At 44.0% G+C, this 26609-nt stretch overlaps 1 protein-coding gene across 6 annotated transcripts in view; it reads left to right on the top strand.

Moving 5' to 3' along the window:
* The window catches only part of PLEKHH2 (pleckstrin homology, MyTH4 and FERM domain containing H2), a 217748-nt gene that overhangs the window by 93241 nt on the left and 97898 nt on the right, over positions 1 to 26609 (top strand). For all 6 annotated transcript variants that reach the window (XM_033939575.1, XM_033939574.1, XM_033939576.1 and 3 more), the window contains 5 exons: positions 2586 to 2661; positions 6326 to 6420; positions 10497 to 10641; positions 20304 to 20440; positions 24448 to 24558. In XM_033939575.1, the coding sequence (XP_033795466.1) occupies positions 2586 to 2661; positions 6326 to 6420; positions 10497 to 10641; positions 20304 to 20440; positions 24448 to 24558 (564 nt within the window). The remainder of the gene's footprint in view (positions 1 to 2585; positions 2662 to 6325; positions 6421 to 10496; positions 10642 to 20303; positions 20441 to 24447; positions 24559 to 26609) is intronic.

Raw genomic sequence — 26609 nt, 5'->3', positions numbered from 1 at the left:
CTGTGATGATATCCAAATAAGTAGAATGCCGAACTTTGGACTGATTAGATACCACACCCAATGAGTGTAAGAGGACATGAAAAAGAGTAGGGGAAAACAGATAAAAATATAACAACTCAAAGCATACATTGCAGCGTTGCAAATCATCTGCTTTATTTTTTTGAAATAAATGTCTTAATCCTACACCGAAACAACATAGAAACATCGTTGTCCAACTTAGGGCTCCTTTCACTAAAGTGCGCTAGCGTTTATAGCACACGCACGAAATTACCGCGTGCTACACTGCGCGGTACGCTTCTAGAATAATGCCAGCTCAATGCTGGTGTTAAGGTCTAGCGCGTGCTATTCTGCGCGTTAAGGCCCTAACGCACCTTAGTAAAAAGAGCCCTTAGCCACCCTTCAGTCTTCTCTTCTTTCTAACAGGGGCTAGGAATACATGTTGCCATAGACACAAAATGGAAGAAAATTAAGACGATCACAGTTTTTCAAATTTGGAGTTATCATCTGTATGGCTACCTCAATCATAATCAGAAAAAGCCGGCGTTTATAACGATCCATGGGGGGGCTTAACATACAGTAGTGTTCCACATATTATTTTTTTCAAGATGGCACCAGGTTAGGTTGCTGTTATAGTACCTCCCGCCGTTTTCTTTGTTCGTGTTTATGTTTTTTGTTTCTTTTCTTATTTAATTTGGTTTTATTATCTACATTTACACTCCTGTAATATATATATATATTTTTTTCTAATTTTTTTTTTCATTTTTTATTGATCTTATTGTTTTAAATTTGGAGCCTACTGTCTTCTTGGCAGTTTGGCCCACATGCAACGGTCTTGGTGGCCTTCTACAGTGGTCAAGGTCGGAGGTCGGCAGCGACTGAGGTTTAGCGGCAAATCGTCTCCACAGCAGCAGCAGCAGCCGAGGGACTTCAGTCACCTGAACCCGCAGTACCTGTCGCCCAAACCCGAACACAACGGCGAGCTGAGGCTGAACAGCCCCAACAAGATGCTGTCGCACACGGCCGACGAGCTCTCCGGCACGGAGGCCATTGTGGCGGCGCCGCCGTCGTCATCCGCCGCTACTGCCTATCTGCAGGCCACAGCCAAGATCGCTCTGAAGCCCCCCGGGAATCACCTGCTGAGTTGTGGCGGCGGGGGCTTAGGTAGCGCCGGCTTCAGCGGACTGCCGAGACAAGAGCTGGCCGGTCCCCCGGCCCTGGGAGGCTCCGCCTCACCCCCTATGTCCGACTTTAGCACCCCGTGGTGGGTGCAGACCTCTTCACCGCCTCCACGTGTCTCCGGCGCACCTAACCCTGGCGGCAGCGGCCAGATCAACGCTTTGCCCGGCCCGGAGACTGAGAACTTCTACCCCGGGATCCCATTGTCCATTAGCTTGGCTTTTTTCCAGAGCTTCTCGCCGATGTCGCACAAGCCGTGCGCTGCGATGAATGTGCCCGGCTTCAGTAGCCCCTTTTCGACTCGGATCTCGTTACCTCAGCAGCAGCAACAGCAAAGCAGGGGTCCCCTGTCAGCCCCCAGCTCTAGCAGCATCAACACCAGCACCAGGCGGCTTTTCCGCAGCAGAGAAATTCCTACAATCACCATCAACCTCTCCTGAAGCAGCCTCCTTGGAGCAGCCATCAGGGTAGCGGCTGGAGTACAGGCAATATGTCGTGGGGAAGAATGCATGGAAGAGACCATTGCAGAGCAGGAAACATGGGCATCCATGTGACTATCAACCAAATCTCTCCCCTGAAGAAGCCCTTTTTCTGGGAACGTCATCGCTCCTCCAAAAACTTACTTGCTCCACTCCATCACTGACGTTGAAACCGTGGATTGAAGACTATGTTTTGATTTTATTTTTATTTTTCTTTCCAGTTTATGAATTATTTTAATCTCATTTATTGTTTTGCCACTTGTTTTGTTTTATTTTTATCATTTAAATTTCCCCAGAATTCTATTGTTCAACGTTTCCTCCCTTCTGCATCTATTCTTATCTCTCCTCTCTTCAACCTTCCAAAGTCCTTTAGATCAGTGTAGTCTTGTCAGAATGTTTATTTTCTTATCTTTTCCTCTATCTCTATTTTTCACTTCTTTATTACTCTCCAGGTACTTTAGTTACATTGTGAGCCTTCGGGACAGTAAGGGAATTTCTAAGTACCTATCTTACTTATAATTTTAATGCACCCTAATGTATATTTTCTGTAAACCGCTTAGAACCTAACGGATTAGCGGTATATAAGAAATAAATTACATTACATTACATATAATCACCTCATAAGACATGGGACACTCGAAGTTACAGGGAAATACAGTACTTTTAAAACCAATAGGAAGAAATATTTTTTCACTCATTGCCAGAGGTTGTGGTAAGAGCGGATAGCGTAGCTGGTTTTAAGAAAGGATTGGACAAGCTCCTGGAGGAAAAGTCCATAGTCTGTTATTGAGAAAGACACCGTGAGAACGAGCTACTAGTGGTCTGGCCCAGTAAGGCTATTCTTATGTTCTTATGGTCTGCTGAAGATAAGGAAATTATTGTTGATGTGTAAATCACTGAGCAATAAATCATTTGTGTGTTTAACAATAGGAAAGCAGAATTTATGCTATTGCCAAGTCTGGAATGCGAATGTCTGAAGCCTTCACCTTGGATTCAGTAAATAAAGGTAAGTGTTTTAGTTTTTGTTGTGGTGGTGACTCTCTTAGTTGTGATCTACAGTGACTGGTCTAGCAAGTGAATAAAGTAAAATGCCCACGGCGATAGTTACCACGGTAGCATCTGATTTTTTTTTTTTTTTAATCTTTATTCATTTTCAAGACTAATACAAAGTGCCATGAAGTATACAAACATTAATATTCAACATAAGCACTTAAAATCCATAAATAACATTACAGAAGTTTCCAAGTTTATTCAATATTTGATTAATCGCTTATTTAACACTAGTCTTTAAGCCCGTTACATTAACGGGTGCTAGAATAGATGTGTCTGTCTGTCTGTGTTTCTTTATCTCTCTCTCCTTGGCCGCTGTCTGTAACGTTCTGTCTCCCCCTCCCCCCGAGCAAAGCTGTCTGTTCCCAGCACACCTCCCCCCAAAGCAGCCCCCTTTCCCTATCTCTCCATGGCCCCTTCTGTCTTCCCCCCCCTCAAGCACACCCCTCCCCCCAAAGCAGCCCCCCCCTTTTCCTCTCCCGCTGACTCTCTCTCTGGCCCCCTTTCTCTGTCTGTCTTTCTGGCCCTCTCCCTGCCCCTGTCTTTCTTTCTTTCTGTCTCCCTCCCTCCCTCCCTCCCACTCTGTCTGCCTGTCATTTTTCCCCATTTCCCTGTGCAGCAGCATTTCCATCCCACTTCCCTATGCAGCAGCAACAGCATTTCCCTCCTATCTCCCCCCCTTTTCCTGTGCAGAAACAGTAGCAGCATTTTCCCCCATCCCCCTTTCCCTTCTCTTCCCTGCTCCATTCGGCCCTTCCCCCTTCTTTTACTGCCTTGTCCTGCTCGATCTGGCCTGCTCCTGACCCTCCCACCGCCGACAAACCTCGAGGCTCCAGCCGCGTAGGCAGCACTTTAAACACGCTGCTCTTCGGCCTTCTACCGCCGATTTCCTCTGCCGTGTCTGTCTCCTATGATGTCATCAGAGACGACGGCAGAGGAAATCGGCAGTAGAAGGGCGAAGCAGCGTGTTTATAATGCTGCCTACGCCGCTGGAGCCGGGAGGTTTGTGGAGGGCCACTGGAGCCGCCTACGCCGCTGGAGCCAGGTTTGGAGAGCACAGTCGCGCGCCTTCAGTCCCCGCATGCGCCCTGAGGTTTAGAATGTTGCCACAGAAGCACACCTCAGGGCGCCACACCGCATGAATTTTTAAGAGCGCATGGGCCTCTAGCTTTTTATTATTATTGATTCTAAGCGATGTACATAGTATAATAATAAACATAAGTTAATAGAGGGAGACTGACAATTTAATTTAAAAAAAAAAAAACACTTAAGACAAACATGGGATACAAAGGGAAAGGAGAAGGGAAAGAAATACAATTTTGAGAAGGTTAAAGAAAACATTTATGGTAAACAACATTAGGAAGGAAAAACAAAGGGAGGCAAGAGTAAAAGAAGAAAAATATCCCTCCCCTTTCTTCCAACACTTCAATCAAGAAATAAACCAAAAAGATATCCCCCACCTACCCACCCCGTCCTAGAGATATAAATAAAAATAAACAGTAAATTAAATAAAAACAATTATGTTGAATTAACAAAGGATGTCAACGGCCCCCATACCAATTAAAATATTTTGCTATTCCCCAACTTATCCGCATTCATCTTTTCATATTTGTAACCTAAACTACCACCCCTTGAAAACAAAGCACATAGTTTTGAAAATGAACTTAAGTGAGTAATTTTGCGATAATTGAATGTAAGAAAGGTTTGAAAAAATTCCTAGAGGAAAAGTCCATAGTCTGTTATTGAGAAAGATATGGGGGAAGCCACTGCTAGCCCTGGATCATGGAATGTTGCTACTCTTTGGGTTTTGGCCAGGTACTAGGGGCCTGGATTGGCCACCATGAGAACAGGCTACTGGTCTTGATGGACCATTGGTCTGACCCAGTATGGCTATTCCAATTGGGTGCTATCATTTGTATCGCTATCGCTGTCATAATAAGGAAAAGCCTGCATTTGTAACGGTCCATAGGAGGCTTGATATGCAGCAAAGTTCCACATATAATTGCCTCATACGTCAAAGGGATTGTTGATTCACGGTGCATTTCAAGAGTATTTCAAAAGTGCTTTAGTACTTAGGCGCCATCCGACTTGTGTTTGAGTCCTAGCAACTTGATGGTGATATCAAGTTTTCGTGGCAGAATACAGAAGTAGATTGCTGGGCCTTTCTTCTGCGCAGTATACATTCAATTTTGTCGCCATTGTCGCTTCAGATGCGATTCTCCGCCTCCAACACTGCCCAGATGGATGGTGCATCATTAGTCTGACATCTCTGCTGAAACCTGTCGGCCTTTGGAAATTACCGACGGCAGAGCTTCCAGCTTCACAGATGCACGCAAGCCCCAGTGGCACGACAGAGTCAAAACTAATTTAAACTGTCTTGATTTAATGTCGGGTCAGTATTCAGCTGGCATGAGGGGGACATGAGTGGCTTTTTTCTGGCAGGTGTGGATGTGGGTGGAGGGAGGTAGCAGGCAGAGGAGGAAGACTGGTTAGGTGAGGGTTCAGACAGGGACACAGACACTCAGAAACTCTCCAGTAATTCAGACAAACACGCTCTCTTCATGCTCTCCAATCTCCAACACAACCAAATCTCTAGTGGTTCAAAAGACAATTTGGTCCACACTTTCCCCCCTTAAACTAAGTCAAAGTAGAGATTTCCACCATGGCCCATAGCACTAAATGGTCCAACCCTCACAGAATTCCTATGACCATTGGAGCATTTAGTGCTCCGGGCCACGGTAGAAACCTCTACCTTTGCTTAGTAAAAGAGGGCCTTTATTTTCTTTTAAAGCATGTCTAAATCTGGGCATGTTTTGGAACGCCCAAACGAATCCTTTTGCTCTCCATTATCACACCAAGAGGCATATTCCCTGATGTTGTCCATGTCATGCCCATGGAACACCCACTTTGCAGAAGTCTTGATTTTGGCAATTAGCACTATGAGTGTTTGGGTTTTTTATTTTGGTGGGGGTTGATTGTACTTTGGACATTTTACAGCCACATGTGTTTCCACATTATTCCATTATAATAATAATAATAACAGCTTATATACCGCAATACCGTGAAGTTCTATGCGGTTTACAAAGATTAAGCAAAGGTACAAATTGATTGACTTTAAGAGGAGAGGAAGAAAGAGGGTTAATAGGACAGGAAATCCATTTTTGAGGAGAGAGTGATCAATAGAACAAGTTAATCGCTATAGAGGGGAGAGAGAAGAGAGGATCAGTTGTCTAGATACTTTAGGAACAGGTGTGTTTTCAGACGTCTCTTTTTTTTTTTTTAATGATCCCCATGATGTATGTGCTGCTGACTCTCTGCAGTTCAGTCATCTATGCAGTATTCATATTTTCAGTCTCATTCCACCTCTTTTTTTGCTTTCCAGCTTACTTCCAACCCCTCTGTCCTTTCCAAACCGCCTAGAAGTCGCAAGATTGTGGCGGTATAGAAGAATAAAGTTATTATTATTATTATTATTATGTCTGTTATGATGTGTTTTATATCTATTCTGAAAAATGATAAGTATAATAAACTGTGTATCATAAGCCTGATGAAGAGTTGCATCACAAAACTGTAATCTGGTATTGAAGGGACAAAAATTATTTTGTGCTTGTGTATTTTAGCCAGTGGCTTGTCGACGTCATGTTCGGCATCGGGCCTATACACGTCTCTCCTCTACAAGAATATGACTGTACCTGTCTACACAACTTTGAAAGGGGTAAGGTTATTGTCAGTTTTTATTGTTCCTATGATGCATGTGTGCAATGTAAGGGGTCCTTTTACAAAGTCACAGTAGTGATTCTCCCGCTGCAAATGCACCAGAGCCCATAGGAATTGAACAGACTTCGGTGCATTTGCCACAGGGTAATCATTCACATGATGCCTACGGCCTGGCCCCCCTGATTAGGCCGCTCTTACTATTGGAAGCTAAGCAGGGTCAGGCCTGGCTAGTATCTGGATGGGAGACCACCTGGGATTACCAGGTGCTGTAGGTTGAGGGGCCCTTTGTTGAGCAGCAGCAACATGGTGGAGCTGCACACTGCAAAGGAGAAGGCAATGGTACACCACTCATATACTCTGCTGTGAAACATCACAGAACATAAGCATAGCCTTACTGGGTCAGACCAATAGTTCATCAAGCCCAGTAACCCGTTCTCACAGTGGCCAATCCATGTCTCTGGTACCTGGCCAAAACCCAAGGAGTAGCAACATTCCAGCATCTCAAAGAAGAGCAAGATTCCGGAACCCCAATGAGAACAACATTCCAGAGCTGAGATTGTGATGTCATAATGCCTCGTTCCACAGTGCCTCAGAGCCAACCTCATCAGTGATGTTACAATGGCTTAATCGTCTTATACTTGGCTCACTTAAAAGCATAAGAATAGCCTTACTGTGTCAGACCAATGGCCCATCAAGACCAGTAGCCCGTTCTCATGGTGGCCAATCCAGGCCCCTAGTACCTGGCAAAAACCCAAAGAATAGCTACCGATCCAGGGCAAGCAGTGGCTTCCCCATGTCTTTCTCAATGGCAGACTATGGACTTTTCCTCCAGGAATTTGTTCAAACCTTTCTTACATTCAGTTATCGCGAAATTACTCACTTAAGTTCATTTTCAAAACTATGTGCATTGTTTTCAAGGGGTGGTAGTTAAGCCTGTCTTGAAACCAGCTACGCTATCCACTCTTAACCCAACCTCTGGCAATGCGTTCCAGAGCTTAGCTATTCTCTGATTGAAAAAATATTTCCTCCTATTGGTTTTAAAAGTATTTCCCCGTATCTTCATTGAGTGTCCCCTAGTCTTTGTAGGGTGGATTATTCACTGTGTGTGTTGTCATGAGACAGTGGCCAACTCAGTGGCAAGATCCATTCATCAATCACTGCCATGACTTTGTAAAAGGAGCCCTAAATTTTATATGGTGTGAAAAATCAGCCCCATTAGGTAAGAGATTCATAACCCTAGTAATCTTTTTATTTCAAAAGTTGTTTTGTTTTTTTTAAATCGTAAAATATAAATGGGGCCATCTTGAAGAAAGCCTTCACATTCTTTTTTCAGGTAAGAAATCTGGAGCCGTTCTTCATGAGTTTTCAAGCCTTAGGGCTCCTTTTACAAAGCTGCGGTAGAACTTTCTACCACGGGCCGGCAAAGTAAATGCTGTGAGCGTCAGAGCATTTATCTTGCCGGCCCGCCATAGGCAGCGGAATGCTTTTCCGTTTATAAGGGCTCAAAGGCTCCGCCCTAGCCCCAGCAAGATCTCTCTTCAGCTCCCAACTCCCCCTCCTACCTTCCCTGGTCGCTGTAATTTTTAAATCTTCTGGCAGCCGCCATGCAGCGTCAATGAGCAGGCCTGCCCCAGAAATCTTCATTCTGCAGTGACGCTGCACGGTGGCTGTCCGAAGATTTAAAATTACAGCGGTCAGGAAGAGGTGGGTGGGGGAGTAAAGCCATAACTGACTTTTTGATTAGGCTGTGGCCTCCCCCATTCCGACATCAGAGGTAGGTGGTGTTCATAATAATGTGAGTCGACTAGGGCAGGGGTAGGCAATTCCGGTCCGCGAGAGCTGGAGCCAGGTCAGGTTTTCAAGATATCCACCATGAATATATATGAAATGGATTTGCATGCACTGCCTCGTTGAGATGCAAATCTATCTCATGCATATTTATTGTGGATATCCTGAAAACCTGACCTGGCTCTCGAGGACCGGAATTGCCTACTCCTAGACTAGGGTAAGGTTAATGGGACTTGCATACTGATTTTTCTGTGTGGTTTATAAAGTCAAAGCAGTTTACATATTTTAGACAGGTATTTATTTTGTAACTGGGGCAACAAAGTGTTAAGTGACTTGCCCAAAATCACAAGGAGCTGCAGTGGGAATCAAAATCACAACCTCGGAGAGCTGAGGTAGCTGCTCTAACCACTAGGCCACTTTTATCTGGGTTGTGCTCCATTAAGCCCATGTTAATTTTATTGCAGACTGAGTCTAAAGCAGGGGTGTCAAAGTCCCTCCTCGAGGTCCGCAATCCAGCCGGGTTTTCAGGATTCCCCCAATGAGTATGCATGAGATCTGTTTGCATGCACTGCTTTCATTGTATGCTAATAGATCTTGTGCATATTCATTGGGGAAATCCTGAAAACCCGACTGGATTGCGGCCCTCGAAGAAGGACTTTGACACCCCTGGTCTAAATTGTATCGAGTGCAAGCATTAACTCTTGCTTTAGCATTAATTCAGTTTGGTAAACAGACCTGTAATTCTTCTCAGTTTGCAGCTCATAATAGCAAATGCATCTTCAGGTCTTTCCAGTCAAGCATGTGGAGAAATCCTGACATGCTTCCTAAGAACAAAAGAAGAAGCTAAAAAAAAATAGCACCATACAAAAAAGAATCCAAATTATAAAAAAAAGTCCACGCGTTTATTGATAGCCTGACACGGCCTTGTTTCGCCAAAGGAGACTGCATCAGGGGACTGTTGTATAAAGAAATACAATATAAATATACAATATATTGTATTCTAGGCAGTATATAAAGTACCTCAATAAACCATAAACAGATGAGTAGACAAGTTCCTGCTGAACCAGAACGTACGCAGGGCACTGATCTTTGACCTAAGGGCTGCTGGGCACGATGGACCACTGGTCTGACCCTGCAGCGGCAATTCTTATGTTCTTATGAGTATTATTTTGTATTTTGAACAGATGACTATAATAATAAGATTAAAAGAATACCGAATAATTTTTTTTTTTGCTAGAAGTTGACGTGCTAACTAAGGGTTCCTTTTACTAAGCTGCGGTAGCGTTTGTAGCGCGCGCTAACCCCCGCGCTAGGCGGAAATACTAACGCCAGCTCAATGGAGGCGTTATCATCTAGTGCGTGGGGCATTGTAGCACGCGCTAAAACCGCTAGCGCAGCCTAGTAAAAGGAGCCCTAAGGGTTCCTTTTACTAAAACGCGGTAGAGGTTTGTACCGCGGGCCGGCGAGGTAAATGCTCCGACGCTCATAGAATTCCTTTGAGCTTCGGAACATCAACCTCACTTTCCCGCGGTAGAAACCTCTACCGCGGTTTAGTAAAATCCAGCGTAAGTTTGGACCCATGACGAATATGTTATTCCTAAGTTACATCTCCGAAGGTCCAACATAAATTTTAAGAGCCTGTTCGGGGGGAAAGCAGTGTAATTTTGTGCTATTTCTGGATAACCCTGTTATTTTGAAAAGCGTGTCTTTAGTTTGATTTTAATATTCCATAAAGGATTCTCATGTATATAATTGTTCTTATGGAATTGGCTCATGTTAAAATGATTTATGTTTCTTGGTTTTTTTTCAAAAAACTTTATTGATTTTTCAAATGAACAACAGTGCAATAAACAATTAGATATACATATAATAACACAAGAAAAAGCACACTCATCTTTCAGAAAAACATGAACAATCATTTTTTTCCCCACCCACCCACCCAATTGAACAAGAGAACATAAATATTTCTAAGATAACCCCACCCATCCACCCCTTGGATGTGTAGTTTACAACCAGAACTTTATTAATAAATCATTCAACTATTTATGTTTATTAAAAGCTTGATATACCGCCATTCAAAACAGGAAATCTAAACAGTTTACAAAAAATAGAATGTGTATAGGATTTTTTAATGTACCATTTTGGAAGTGCCAAGCGCATGCATACGGGAGCAGTCTGCTAGGGGTTATCGCTGCAAATACTGTGAGTGTGAAAGTAATATGTGGTTGTGCTCAGGAAGACTGGCGCCTTTTACCTGGAAAGAACATTGTGGTGTTCTCCTTTTAGAAAGCAACGCAGATAAGCTGTAGCCCGTTCATGGATGATTCTTCAGGATCGGAGGAAGAGGACAGTTCCACATCCAGCTCACAGACCTCGGAGTCGGATTGTAGAAATAGAAGTGGTACAGGTAGCCCCCGGGCTATGAAGCGAGGTTTGTAGAAATAGAAGCATGATTGGTCTGACTTGGATTGGAATAAGGGGCCACTTTTGTTGAGAATTGGAATTCAGGTACTGGATGGACGCTGTGCCGAGAAATTGCTATGACCGAAAATGTATCTTACTGGGGAAACACACCATGAAATTAGACTGTGATTATTTATCAGACGTGTTTTTGATGGCTTTTCTGAGCCTGATTTACCAGATTAGTTTTATAAGGGACAAAATGAATCAAAAACAAAATTACTCTGGCTCGGCCCAAAATTAGTATACCTGCCCACCCACTTCACACTACCCACAGGCCCTGCTCTGCACCTTGAGTTCTCAAGCAAGGTCCTCGGCATCATCATCGATTCTTCCCTCTCCCTCAACGATCACCTGAATTCCTTGGCAAAATCATGTTTTTTCAGCCTCCACATGCTGAGGAAAGTAAGATCCTACTTTCACCAAAAACATTTCACCGTCCTTGTACAATCCATCATCCTATCCAAACTCGATTACTGTAATGCCATTTATCTATGCCTAACAAAAAAAAGTCTTCGCAGACTCCAGCTTATCCAAAATACTGCTGCCAAGCTGATTTTTCCAAAACGCAAATCTAATCACGTCTCCCCACTACTTACCAATCTTCACTGGCTCCCAGTACTTTCCAGAATTCATTTCAAATGCTCCTGCCTGGCTTTCAAGATCATTCACGGCATCCTTCCGCCCCTAATCCCTCTATCCTTCATCGCCTCGACGCCTGCCACCACCAGATCCGCCCACAGACATAAACTATTCTTCCCCTCTCTACACGGCATCCTCCACGCAGGCAAACTGGGAAGATCCCTCCTCTCCAAAATCACGGGCCTTTGGAACGATCTCACTATCCCGCTGCAGAACCTGGACTCCCTCCAACTATTCCGAAAACAACTGAAAACCTGGCTTTTTTCTAACATATAACATTTCTTCTCCTGTTTACATCCCCTCTATCCATATGCTCTTGTAAATCTTTCTTCTCTCTCTTCTTATATTTTTAAGCTTTGTAAACCGTGTCAAGCTCCACTTCCGTGGAGATGATGCGGTATATAAACTTAAGGCTTAGTTTAGTTTAGTTTAGACAGTTGCGTAACTGGCGACCCTAAAATGGAGAGTGTCTGTTCTACAGTGGCATCTGGGCATCCAGATTCTATTATAGAATACTAGCAAAAACCCGCAACGGAGCGCCCAAATAGAGGTGCACTCGGTTACTTCAGGTCTGCGCACCCAGTTCTAGAATTGCTGTGAGAATGTGTTTCCTTAACCTCATGTAAGAACTTTAGAAAAGTGGCACAAAATTGGGGTTTACCTAGTGTAGGGTTTCCAGACGTCCGGATTTCTCCGGACGGCTTTTCAAAACCCGGCGCTTTTAGAGAATCTGGGTTCTGTTTAAAAATATTTTTCAATAGATTTGGCAATAGTCACTTTTGACAAAAGTTTTGGGCAGTGGTGGTTAAGCTCCTATACGCTCACCAGTGACCTGAGACTTTTTCCTTTGTCTTATAGTGACAACTTGGCACGATAGTGGAGTGTTATATATTTTGTATAAATGCTTTGTTTTTTCCTCCACTCCTCCTTTTCTATAATTTTGTCTAATATACCAATTTATTTATTTAAACATAGGTCACATTTTTTCATTAGTTGATGACTCCAGATCTGCATCAACTTAGCTTTGGTCCCATTGCATATATGATCCTGTGGCCTTGTGAAAGGCCACAGGATTACCTGAGTTTGTCTCCCAAGCCCCTTCCCTTCCCTTGTTTAAAAGCAGACTGAAAACCCACCTTTTTGATATAGCTTTCAATCCATAACCCTACTCCCCACTGCCCAACGACCCAGCCAGCAGATTAACCGTTCCCCTTAACTGTCTCCATGACATCCTGTTTATCTGTCTTGTCTGTTTAGATTGTAAGATCTTTCAAGCAGGGACTGTCTTCTTTGTGACTCTGTATAGCGCTGCGTATGTCCGGTAGTGCTATAGAAATAATTCATAGTAGTAGTAGTAGTGTGAAGAGTGTCTGTCTTTGGGAAGCAGAGCTGAGCTTGTGATGTCATAATGCCTCATTCCACCAGTAAGAGCCAACCTCATCAGTGATGTCACAATGGCTTCATTGTCCTGTATTCCCCACTGCCCACCAATCCAGCCAGCTGATTAACCGTTTCCCTTAACTGTATCCATGACATCTTGTATGTCTGTCTTGGCTGTTTAGATTGTAAGCTCTTTTGAGCAGGGACTTTCTTCTTTGTGACTCTGTACAGCGCTGCATGCATCTGGTAGCGCTATAGAAATAATTAATAGTAGTAGTAGGACTGCCAATGTGGCCTGCGCTCTGCTATGGAATTACGGTAACCCCTTGCCACTGTATACTGGGAGAGATTTCCAGGTGTCCACCACTCGTTGCATGAAGCAGAACTTCCTGATATTTGTCCTGGACTTGACCCCCTTAGCTTCAGTCCATGTCCTCTTGTCCGTGTCACATTGGACATTGTAAATAATTTATTTTCCTAATCGACAAAATAGAGCAGGAAAAAAAAAATTATTTACAACGTCCAATGTGACACGGACAAGAGCACATGGACTGAAGCTAAGGGGGGACAAGTCCAGGACAAATATCAGGAAGTTCTGCTTCACGCAATGAGTGGTGGACACCTGGAATGCTCTCCCAGAGGAGGTTATTGCGGAATCCACCGTTCTAGGATTTAAAAGCAAACTAGATGCACATCTCCTTACGAGAGGCATAGAGGGATATGGGTGACTAAAATTACGCCAGGTGTACACCTGGCTGGGCCTCCGCGTGTGCGGATGGCCGGACTTGATGGACCGAAGGTCTGATCCGGAGATGGCAGTTCTTATGTTCTTATGCCATGCTTCCTGCTTCTCATCTTCACCCACTGCCAGGGACCTTTCCAGATCCCGATAAAGCAAAACTTCACCTCACTCTATGAGAAAATGGAAAATTTTTCTTTTTTTCTTTAACACTTGCTGAGCTCTATCATTTTCCAATTTATCCAGAAGTAAGACAAACCAGCATTAATGATAATTCAATCATTTATTCTGAAGGCAGAATTGCTGAGCACATCCCGACGCGACCCGTTTCGCCCTAACCGGGCTTTCTCAAGGGTTCACAGTAGGCGCTCTTTTTTCAGTGTCCTCACATCTCAGGAACTCCGTCTGCTCTGGATAAATTGGCTCAGCAAGTGTTAAAGAAAAAAAAGAAAATTTTTCCATTTTCTCATAGAGTGAGGTTTTGCTTTATCAAGATTTAAATTACCTTGCTTTCATCTTCATTGTCATTGAGTGATCACCTTTCCAGATCCCCCTTCACTATTTCACATAGAAATTCTAGCATTTTACATGTGGCGATGACAGCCATGTGTAAATGGAGATTTCAGAGAAGGCTCAGTTTACACATGGAAATCACTAATATGTAGAGAATTTTGCAAGAGGACGTGTTGGGGATATAATTTGGATATATCCTGGGAAGGTCAACACATCTGTTCCCCATTTCATAAAAGCAATATATAGTATGTGTTATGACTTAATATTTCCATGTTGAGATTTACAGCTGCTCCCTTGCATGTATTAGTGTTTGAAAAGTGCTCGTTTACAGGAGGGATTAAGGGAGGTATCCCCTTTAGTCCTCTGTTGCTTATTTTCCCATCCCAAATTGAAAATAGAAATTTTGGCCTCTGTAATTGATGAGCAGCATCAATATAGGTTTGCAAAATAATAATAATAATAACTTTATTTTTGTATACCGCCATACCCAGTGAGTTCTAGGCGGTTCAATTAATTAAACATAGTTACATACAGTTAAGTATTAATTGAACAGAGTTGCAGGTAACGAAGTAGATGAAGTTGGGGAGCAGGATAGAGTGGATCAAGGGGGGGATGGGGCGTAATAAAGGGGGAGGGAGGAGCTTTGGTTCTTTGAGGAGGGGGCAATTAACTGTCTTGGCCTTGGAAGAGGTGTGTATGGAATGGCTGATGTAGAGGTGCATTTATTTGTTCAATTTTCTATACTGTTCTCCCAGGGTGAGCTCAGAACGGTTTACATGAATTTATTCAGGTACTTGAGCGTTTGTCCCTGTCTTTCCCGGCAGAGCGTGGTAGCATAGACTCGCAGGTTGCAGGAAAAATTCAAAACACTTTATTTATGTACACAAAGGGAAATAGCCAGCCCTGTTTCCTTACAGGCTTGGTACTTCAACTGAAGTCTTTCAAGCCCGGTGACAGTTCGGTAGCCAGTCCCTGACATGGCTCCACACTAATAAGCATTTACAAGCAAGACCACAGTTCCAATAGCCTGTCCTTGACATTGTTCCACGATTCCAAAAGCCAAAGGATAATTGGCGTATCTCGGCAGTAGGGTTACCGGATGTCCAGGTACCCAAAGGGATTTCCAAAACCCGGCAGTTTGTCCGGGTTTTGGAAGGCTTGAACTCGGGGACTTGTCTGGAGGGCCTCTGCGCGTGCGCAGATATTGGCATGATGATTGCGTTAACGTCCCCTCATGCGCAGAGGCCCTACAGACACACAGGGCAGGATTAATCAATAGGCCAAGTAGGCACGTGCCTAGGGCCCAAAATGGTCAGGGGGGCCCGATGAAGGAGGGCATCAACATTGTTTTTTCCAAACGGCGATGGGCCCCTCCAGCATCGATTGGTAATGCGCCCCCCCCCCTGATCGCCAACGCACCCCCCCATCATCAACGGAAAGTAAGACAAGCAAGCAACATGGGTAAGAAAGGCAACGGGAACTGTAATTGTGCCAGTGGTGCTGCTTGCCCAAAGCTTCCCTCTGACGCAGCTTCCTGTTTCTGCCTGGGCGCATGGTGGGGTGGGTCGGGGCAGGGGGGACCCAGTGTACTTGTGTGCCTAGGGGCCCTCGACAAATTAATTCTGCCCTGCAGACACGGCCCCAAGCTTGTGGAAGGAGACATGGAGTTCATGTGGGGACAGGGAGTGGCTGAGAGTGGAATGGGGCGGGGCTGGGGGATAGAACAAGGTAATGCTAGGTTTCCAATTTTTTCAAAAGAGGAAATTTGGTGGTGTCAGGTCAAAAGCGTGCCGGGACAAAGGCGTGCCCAGACAATTGAGCGCAGCGCGGAGGCGCGCGCCGCTCTAAATGACTGTTTTTAGGGCTCCGACGGGGGGGTGTGGGGGGGAACTCCCCCACTTTACTTAATAGACATCGCACCGCGGTGTGGGGGGTTGTAACCCCCCACATTTTACTGAAAACTTTACTTTTTCCCTGTTTTTAGGGAAAAAGTTCAGTTTACAGTAAAATATGGAGGGTTACAACCCCCCATAACGCCGGCGCGATGTCTATTCAGTAAACTGGGGGGTTCCCCAACTAAACCCCCCGTCGGAGCCCCTAAAAACTGTAATTTTGTGCGGCGCACACCTCCGTGCTGTGCTCAATTGTCGGCGCACGCTTTTGTCTTTCGCGCCGTTGTCTATGAACCAATTTGGTTACCCTACTTGGCAGTCTTCAGTTACCTCTCACACAATCCTTGGAGGCATAGACTGAAGGCTTCTTATGATACAGAGTGCAAGCATCTGAACCAGGGCCACTACTCTTCCCTGAAACTTCCCTCAGGTTCTGCAGCCAAGCCAGAACTCCCTTGGATAGGGTTACCAGACATCCGGATTTACCTGTCTTCGTTTTAAAGGGACGTCCGGACGGCTTTTCAAAACCCTGCACTTCGTTCCGGGTTTTGAAAAACAGATCGCGTCAGGAGGGGCATCTGCGCATGCGCAGGTGCTCTTCCGACCGAGGGGAGTAGGCTACGGGGAGCGGGGCTAGAGGCGAGGCTGGGGCGTAGTGTGGGTGTAACGGGGGCGGGGATAGGTGGAACTGGGCAGGCCTGGAGCCGGGTCTATGGGTCCAGATTTTACATACATAAAATCTGGTAACCCTACCCTTGGAGGATCCCCACTTGGGGCCTCCCTGTCCTTTCCTGCCAGAGGGCTTTCAACTTCCTGCTTTTTGCTTGGGCCAGACAGGCTAAGCAAGCCATTCCATGCCTTAAGGTAGCTCAGTTCCAGCCTCAGTGAGGGAGTGTTCCTAAGGAAATCCTGCCTTGTACCATCCATTCCCTCACATGCTGACACTTAAAACATACGTTGCGTAATCCCAGCTTAAAAATGTATCTATCTTGTCAATTACAGATGTAAGCTACTCTCATTTTTTCCCCTGTTGATTTTTCCCATGTGTAGAGTTGCACAGTAGTTACTCCCGCTACACACACAGTACGGGCAAATACGCACACATTCCTGGAGGTATTTTAGGAAAGACCGTACTGTGGAAGATACCAATGGAATCGAGCACGTCCAGATCTGGACTTCTCAATTCCAGTCTTTGCATTCTATGTAAAATGGGGCTCACTTTTCAGCCGTCTGTCCTAGCATGCTGCTGCTTCTATTCTCCTTGCACCCCCCCCCCCCCCCACGGTATTTTAATTGCTACATAAGTCAGATACTAAAAAGAATTTTAAGAAAAAGAATTCGGACAACCTTGTTTACCACCAGAGCATGATGTCCGTCTCTGAGGCTTCTGACTTCGCTCAGCTCTGAATATTCGGTCATGAAGTATACCGCACGATGTTTTGCCTTCTGGCACTGTCGCAAGTTTATCAAATGACTCCGATTCTTACACAGGAATGACCAGTGTACCCCATTCATCCTAAGTAGTTGAAAACGGAAGCCATGACTGCAGCTGCGCCACTCGATTTTTTTTTTGTTTTGTTTTTCAGGGTTTTGGCTGAAATGACATTCAGCTTTGCCACTTTTAGGAAGGCCTGAGGATTCTTTTGATTCACTAACAAAGCTTGCTGCTTGCAAGGGATGGTTAAGGTGATGGGAGCTAGTTTGGGGGGAGGGAATAGGTGGACAGGAGCCAGAGCATTCTGGTTTCCTCGGTGTAGATAGCATCTATTAATAAGTAAGCCCTGGACAGGGACTCCTGGCCTTCAGAGTGACTCATAGCAAATAATGAGTCGCAGGATGGGAGGGAGCCAAGACGGCCTTACCATAGCCTGACCACATAAGAGAGCCTGAGGAGACAGCTGCCTTTCAGCTCTGCCAAGCAACCAGATGTGAGGGCTGAGTGGAAAATGAGGATGCTCTGACTCTGCTCGCAGTAACAGACAGGCAAAGGAAGGATTGGGGTGATGTGGTTAACATCTGCAGTGGAGGTTGTTGTTTTTAAGTATTGTTCTGTTTAAGTTGAATTATATGGCTGTTACTGAAAATTGAAAGTGGAACAGGAAAGATGCCAGCATTGCACATCCCCCCGTCCTGTAGGTTTTACCACGTTCTAGACCAGTGGTCTCAAAGTCAAACCCTTTGCAGGGCCACATTTTGGATTTGGAGGTACTTGGAGGGCCTCAGAAAAAATAGTTAATTTTGCATGAGGTAAAACTCTTTATAGTTTATAAATCTTTCCTTTTGGCTAAGTCTTAATAATAATATTGTCATTTATAGCTAAAGAGACATATGATCAAGAAACTCTTTTATTTTACTTTTGTGATTATGATAAACATACCGAGGGCCTCAAAATAGTACCTGGCGGGCTGCATGTGATATCCGGGCTGCGAGTTTGAGACCACTGTCTTAGACTGTGAGCCTTCTAGAGAAAAGAAAATATCTACTGTGCTTAAATATAATAAGCTTTCAGCTTGGATTTGGAAACAATGAGTAATAATCTAAAATCCAGATCCAGTCATTTTCCTCCCTGTTACCACAGCACTATACTAGGGTTTGACTTTGAGACTACTGGTCTAAGATGTACGGTACCTCAGGCAATGGAGGAAGAAATAACTTGCTCAATGCCATATAGATATAAAACAAAACAACAAAAGGAAAATAAGATACCTTTTTTATTGGACTAACTTACCCCCTCTTTTACTAAGCCACTCATATAAGTGTCAGAGTAGCATTGGAGCATTTAGTGCTCCAAGCAGCGGTAGAAAACTCTACCGTGGCTTAGTAAAAGGTAGGTTAATTTGAAAGCTAGTCAAGAAATATATTAAGTTAGTCCAATAAAAAAGGTATCATCTTATTTTTCTTTTCTTTTTTTGTTTCATTTCTGTTTGCTGCCTTTAAAGTGGACTAATGTGGTAACTAAGACACTTTGCCCAAGGTCATACGAAGTGACAGCAAAAGAAGCAGGATTTGAACCCACAACCTGCTTCTCTAAACAATAAGCCATCCTTCTCAAGCGATATTACAGTAGAATCTTGATTATCTGACATGCCTAGGTTACATCCCAGCGTCGTTAATGAGATGCTTGTAGATTTCTATTTCTTTCCTGGCGTCGTGTTTAGTTAAAACACAGTGCTGGGCAATATTCTTAGGCATATTTAGCTTGTAAACTTTTGTTACTTCTTCCTCTTTTTAAACATGCATTCAGTGGCTTAGCAAGGGTGAGAGGCGTCCCCCGCCCCTCTTCTCCCCCCCTTCCTGCTGTACAAGCACGTGCCGCTTCCCTTCCCCCACACTTCTGCAATGTTCCTGGCGCGAGCAGCAAACCCCCCCTTCTCCCCCGGACCTGCTGTCACACCAGCGTCGGCTCTTCCTCTGACGTCACTTCCTAGGCGTGAGTCCAGGAAGTGACGTCGGAGGAAGAGCCGACGCTGGCGTGACAGCAGGTTGGGGGGGTTGCTGCTCGCGCCAGGAACTTTACAAAGGTATGGAGAATGGATGGAGCAGAGGGACCGAGAGGAAGACGGGGGTGCCTGCGCCCTCAACAAGACAGACTGCCCCCTCCCCTTACTACGCCATGGGCTCCCTTTTATTTCTCATTCACTTTTTCAATATTGTCAATCCCATTTATATTGGATAATCAACACTCTACTGTAGCACAGTACGCTGGGGACCTCAATTGCTTTGTTTCATTGTAGTTTCTGGTTGCTTACATTAAAGTGTCGTATAAAACAGAAGAGTCAAATGCACAAACACAAGATCGCAAAGCAAGAAGTGGAAATGTCCTATACAGACTGGTGGACTCAAATGGATTGCAAGAATGTCCTTTTATTCATCCCAAAACAACTCAATGGCTCGACAGGTACATGTTTCGGCCAAGATGGCCTGCCTCAGGAGTCTTAAAAAAATCTCGTGGTTGATATGAATAATTAGGTCCACAAAAGAACAGGCACTTAAATCGTGGCTGCAGAATTATGGATGGGTAAATGAAAGATACCACATTTCTCTTCCTCACTTCAGCTGAGTGCTGATTTGCTGACTGCTGAAGGAGAAGGCGGGGCTTGCCGATGGAGGAGTGGAGCAGGATAAGTGAGAAAGCAGAGTGCTGACTACTGAAGTGACTCCTGAGGCAGGCCATCTTGGCCGAAACATGTATATTGTCGAGTCATTGAGTTGTTTTTGGATGAATGAAAAGACATTTTTGCAATACATTTGAGTCCACCAGTCTGTATAGGACATTTCCACTTCTTGTTGCTTACAGTAAAGGGCATTTTTAGAAAGCAGAAGTCCTGAGTCAGTGTCTACAGAAGATGGTGCCTTCCCTTTGTTGTATGTGTTGGGATCTTTTATACATGAAGAAAGTTCTATAATGCAAGTTAATCACAATTCAGTGGTTCTGGCTTATAGTTTGCATTGTCCTCCTTCATATAGGTGCATCTCTGTCTTCAATGGCCTCAGAAAGTGATTATGCTATTCCTCCCGATGCCTACTCGACAGACACAGAATATTCAGAGCCAGAGCAGAAGCTTCTGAAAACATGCTCCTCCTCTAGCGATATTGGAAAAAATGTGAGAATCAAAGCTTTGAAGGAGCTAATGCGTTTCTAGCACGAGTTGTAGCTTGCTTACTTGATGGTACTGCTATGGTCTCTTCATAGTGGTCGTGAAGAAATCTGTCTTCTCATTAGTCATGTTTCTTTTTTAATTGAAACTTTTTAATTTACATTCATCAATCAGATATTCAAATAGGTAAATATATAATTAACAAAATTAGCATACCAGTTCACTTTACGAAGAAATGCTTGCTTCTCTTTAATTATTAAAAGATGATGACGGGCATAATATGTTCACAATATATGTCTCTTTAGAAGTCAGAACCTCAAACTGAGAGGAATGGGGGTAAGATTATAAAATTACAAAACACTTCAACACCCCATTTAATTAAAAAACAAAAAGACTAGCCAGGCACCTAGGTAATCTGTACAGGCGAAAGAAAAAACCTCAGATATTAGTGAGGTGAAATCATTCTCTACCAACCCCACATCATTGGCTAGAAAATGCTTTTGCCAAATTTATAAATTTGGTGAAAGTTTTTTTCTAGCCAATGATGTGAGGTCTTTAGAAGTCAGGTCATCTGAAGAGGCTTCCTTTGTTACACATCAGGGATTTTCAGCCCAGTCTTCAGGACACACCTAGGGACTAATGTAGAAAGCTACCTCATCATGTAGTTAATGGAATTGGTATAGAAGGGTTGGCTCGCTGTGTTCATCAGGGCAAAAAGGCTAACAGCCCCCCTTCCTGGCCCTCCAAAAGTGTCAGGATCTTGGTCGTGCATCTTCTACTCACAATCTGACCTGATGGCTCCTACCCTTTGACAAGATATTCCTGGCATCCCTTGGCACCTCCACTTACCCCAACATGACTAACTCCACCTTCCTCCTAGTTAAAAAAAAATCGCTGGTACCTAGTGGCACCCCTACCTCCTGCCCTCTCTAACTAGATTCGCTCTTCTGACTTAAAAAACAACAATTCCCTGGTGTTTAGTAGTACCTCTCCACCTCCTGATCCCTCCCCTAGGCCCCTCCCCCAGACTCCCTACTTGAATGAGGCAGGAGCAATGCCCACTCCTTGCTACTGTCTTTTGAAAATGGCAACATCTGACCCTGTGCAGTACATTCTGGGATGCACTGAGAAGGGTCGGTCTGCTAAATAAGGAATCTTTCCCTTATTTACTACTGTGGGTAGAGACCATCATATAAGGGGAAAATTCCCTTATTTAGCAGACAGACCCCATTCTGCCTCCTAGGTAGGGTCAAGTGCCACCATTTTCATAGATGGCGGTGTTGAAACAGGAGCTATTTGACATCATTCCTGCCTCATTAAGGTATGGAGATCGTAATTCCTATTGGTTCTAGCCTCTCAGCGTTTCTCAACATAATTCAAGAGATTATACATACTGTGAACAACTGGATGAGAGAATATAAATTAAAACTTAATTAAGATAAAACTAAGTTTTTCTTTGTCTCTCCTTCTAATAGGATAATGGAAAAAAAACTTGATATTCTATTCTATTGACTTAGAAATTAGAATTCTAGGTGTTCATTTAAACTGGAATCTATCTATGAAGGCATTTACCTCCGTATTGGTTAAAAAATGTTTCTTCATTTTATGAAAACTGCGTACAATTAAATTTTATTTCAGTCCTACATCATTTAGGATCCTGGTTCAATCCCTAGTACTTAGTACTTTAGATTATTGCAATTCAGTCCATCTTGCTGGTCAACTCTCAAACTTAGATAGACTACACAAAATTCAGAATGCGGCAGTCCATTTGATTTTTAATTTAAAGAGGTCTAATCATGTCACCCCGTATTATAGAGGCCATCGTATTGTTTAAATTTGGGACCCTTTGCTATAAAGTTTTATATGATCTGGCACCTGAGTATTTATTGGACCAATTCATGCTTTATAATACAAATCATCCATTCAAGGACTTCCCCCCCTATTTCCCCCGTACTCTATTAAACTGCCCCAGCTTTTCCAGACACCCCAAAAACTGCCCCTAAGACACCAGGGACGTCTTACGTGAAATGTCCAAAGTCAGACTTAAAGGTCCTATCGAAAATGCCCCCTCCTGAGGGCGGGGTGTAGAACAAGTTAAAGTGAATCAATATTTTACTTTCAAAAATTACGTAGACTAGGGGACACTCAATGAAGTTACCTGGAAATATTTTTAAAACAAATAGGAATTTTTTTTTCACTCAATAAATAGTTAAGCTCTGGAACTTGTTGCCAGAGGATGTGATAACAGCAGTTAGTATATCTGGGTTTAAAATGATTTGGAAAAGTTCTGCAGAGTATATTGCATGAACAGGATGATGAATTCTCAGTGATTAAGCAAGTGTGACTTGTGCCAAGGCATTTAATTTGCTTCATCTCGGATGAGAGTGAAATCTTAATAACATAAGAATAGCCTTACTGGGTCAAACCAGTAGTCCATCAAGCCAGTAGCCCATTCTCACAGTGGCCACTAGTACTTGGCCACTAGTACAGGTCACTAGTACTTGGCCAAAACCCAACGTGTAGCAATATTCCATGCTACCGATCCAGGGCAAGCAGTGGCTTCCCCCATGTCTTTCTCAATAACAGACTATGGACTTTTCCTCCAGGAACTTGTCCAAACCTTTCTTAAAACCAGCTACGCTATCCGCTTTTACCACATCCTCTGGCAACGCGTTCCAGAGCTTAACTATTCTCTGAATGAAAAAAAATTTCCTCCTATTGGTTTTAAAAGTATTTCTGTGTAACTTCATCGAGTGTCCCCTAGTCTTTGTAAATTTTGACAGAGCTTATAGAGTTTTATTCCTGTTTTGATTTTTAGATTGAAAACCACTTGGTCCTGCAAGCCAGTTCAAGCAGTACAGTAAATGCTGGTAGAGCTTCTGCCTCTGCACCCAGAGGATGTGGGTTCAAATCCTAATGCTGCTGTTTGTGACCCTGGGCAAGTCACTTAATCCTCCAGTACCCATTGCTTTGAATGCCAAAGCCACAAAAAGGCAGTATATGAGTCCCCATTCCCTTTCATCAAGCCCAGTAGCCTGTTTTCAACAGTGGCTAACCCAGGTCACAAGCACCTGGCAGAAACCCAAAGAGCAGCAACATTCCAGAGCTGAGATTGTGATGTCATAATGCCTCATTCTACCAATGCCTAAGAGCCAGCCTCACCAGTGATGTCACAATGGCTTGATTGTCCTATACTCAGCTCGCATGAGAATTGTGTGGCTCACTGGTAGAGCTGCTGCCTCTGCACCCAGAAGTTGTGGGTTCAAATCCTAATGCTGCTGTTTGTGACCCTGGGCAAGTCACTTAATCCTGGTTCATAGTCAAAAGTGCGCAACGACAAAGGCGCACCAACAACCGAGCGCAAGGCGGAAGCGCGCCAAAGAAAAACAGTATTTTAAGGGGCTCCGATGGGGGGTGTTGGTGGGGAACCCTCCCACTTAATAGAGATCGCGCCGGCAGTTTGGGGGGTTGTAACCCCCCTCATTTACTGGAAACTTAACTTTTTCCCTCTTTTTTAGGGAAAAAGTGAAGTTTTCAGTATAATGTGGGGGGTTACAACCCCCCAAACCCTCCACAACACCAGCGCGATCTCTGTTAAGTAAAGTGGGGGGAGTTCCCCCCCACACTCCCCGTCGGAGCCCCTTAAAATACTGTTTTTCTTCGGCACGCTTCCACCTTGCGCTCAGTTGTCTGCGCTGGGTTGTCAGCGCGCCTTTGTCGTCGTGCACTTTTGACCTGTCACCCTTAATCCTCCAGTGCCAAAGCCACAAAATGTCTGCATACGAGTCCCCATTCCCTTTCCCTATTTGACTGAAAGCCAATGGAGCGCTTTCAATGTATGGATTGTTTAAAAGTTGGCTTCATGTTAGTTTAGGTGTACCTCATAACTCCATAAGAGACATTTTCCACATATAAAATAAGATTTACATGTGGGAAAAAAAAGGTCATAAATTTACTCTCCTTTTGCTGTATGAATTTACCTTTGTCTATTAAAATATATTTTTAATACACAGGAAGTATTGGAAAAATCTGGATACCTGTTGAAAATGAGTGGCAGAGTTAAGAGCTGGAAGCGGCGCTGGTTTGTGCTCAAAGGTGGCGAATTACTTTACTACAAGTCACCGGTAAGCGAACGCAAGAGTGTTCCATTTAGCAACTCTGCTGTTATGAATCAGAAATTAATAGTGCTTGCTTGTTTCTGGAAGGACAGATGTTGATTAGTGGGCAGTTATTCCAATTATTGAAGCATGGGGCAAGCTGGGCCACTGGGAGAGAAACAACAGCAAAGCTAAAAATCAAAGGGTGGGGGGGGGGGGGTCTTGTTAGGGTTACCAGACATCCGGGAAAACCTGGACGGGTTCCCAGCCAGACTTTCCAAAACCCGTCAGTTTGTCCTGGTTTTGGAAAGCTCCAACGAGCTCCATCTACATCTGGAGGGCCTCTAAGCATGTGTGAATGACGTTGCACACATCCGCACATTCTCGAGGCCCTCCATAAACGGCCAGAGCTTGTCATGGGAGAACACAAGGCTTTGAGAGGACAGGATGGGGTGGAACTTGAAGCAGAACTGGGCGGGGCTAGAGGCAGAACAAGGCGGGGATAGGGCCAGAATGGGGCGGGGCCATGTGTCCGGGTTTGTGAGGCTTCAAATATGGTAACCCTAGGTCTTGTGGCATAGCTAGATAAGCCTTATGGAATTTGCCTACCATCAGTTTCTATGAGTCTGATATTTGAAAACATATATGCAGTTGGTGCCAATACCAGCTCTATTTTCTCCGTTATGGGGACAGTTATATAACTGGGTGCTCTAATGCTGCATGAGGAGTGCCAATTTAATAACAGCAGCTGGGTACCATTATTCTGTTGTACCTAGAATACTAATTGTAAAATAATTTTTGTCAAATTTTTTACTTTTATGGTATATAATAAATAGACAAATAAAGTCACTACTCTGTGAACTGTCACTGTACACAACAACTTAATCAAAACGAGCCTCAGACAAACTGACTGAATATAAAATTGCAAGTCAGGTACTTTTAGCCAATAAGCCAACATATCTTTAATCGTCGGCTACATGTTAGGTGGGAAATTCAGTAAAACACTCAGACATAGTCCGAGAAAAACTTGAACTCCCACCCTACTGTAAAGTATAGTCACCAGTGTACAGTCACTCAGCAGTGTGCCACAAAGTTAAACAAAAAAGTGCACAAAACAAAACACAAAAACATCAAAAAACAAAAAAAAAACAGTTCAGCAGTATTATCTAAGATGATTTCTCCCCTGCAACAAACCCAATCTTCAACATTCTCAGGCCTCTGCCTACACTCAGACATAGAGCCCAAGAGATCGCGAACAGCCCTCCAACACCCAGCTGCCTGCTCTCAAATCCGACCCTAGTTTTTAACACCTTGCCAGTAGGAGGCTGGCTCAGTCATTTCCTTCCTGCATGGCAAGCCATCACGATGGACAAATAGGTCCTGAAGATCATTTCACACGGTTATTGCTTCAGATTCCTGCTTCAAGTCCATGTTTCCCAGTCACCTCAGCCTCAACACATACCACAGATGGCAGCGAAGCTATCCCTTCTGGTTCAAAACACTGTGGAGGTAGTGTTCAACTATCAGAAAACCCTGGGCTTCTGCTCAAATTTCTTCCTTATTCCCAAGAAAACTCAAGGCCGCCGTCCCATTCTACTATGTAACATTCGACGCTTCCAATTGATACAAAACACTATGATCATGAAGAAGAAGAAGAAATTTGATCACGTCACTCCCTTACTAAAGAGTGCGCATTGGTTGCCAATACCACACCAAACCACATATAAAATAGCTCTTCTTTCCTTCAAAACCCAAAATACCAAAGAACCTACTTTCATTCATAAACTCCTTATGATCCCTCTAGAGCCCTAAGATCCACCTCTCAACACCTTCTTCACATACCTTCTTTAAAATTCATTAGTACTCGTCAGGCATCTTCATTCGCAACCACAGCTCCAACAATTTGGAATTCTTTACCTCCACATATTAGGGCTGAACAAAATTTAGATAAATTTAAGGGAAGCCTTAAATCAGGGGTGCCCAATACGTCGATCGCGATCGATCGGTCGATCAGGAAGGCAACGCCAGTCGATCTCGTGTTGCCGTTCCAATCGGCCGGCCGATCAGCCTTCCTCTTC

Source organism: Geotrypetes seraphini, chromosome 3 (assembly GCF_902459505.1).
Source record: "Geotrypetes seraphini chromosome 3, aGeoSer1.1, whole genome shotgun sequence".
Taxonomy (NCBI): domain Eukaryota; kingdom Metazoa; phylum Chordata; class Amphibia; order Gymnophiona; family Dermophiidae; genus Geotrypetes; species Geotrypetes seraphini.
The sequence above is the reverse complement of the archived record's forward strand: the minus strand, read 5'-3'. Positions and strand labels throughout refer to the sequence as shown.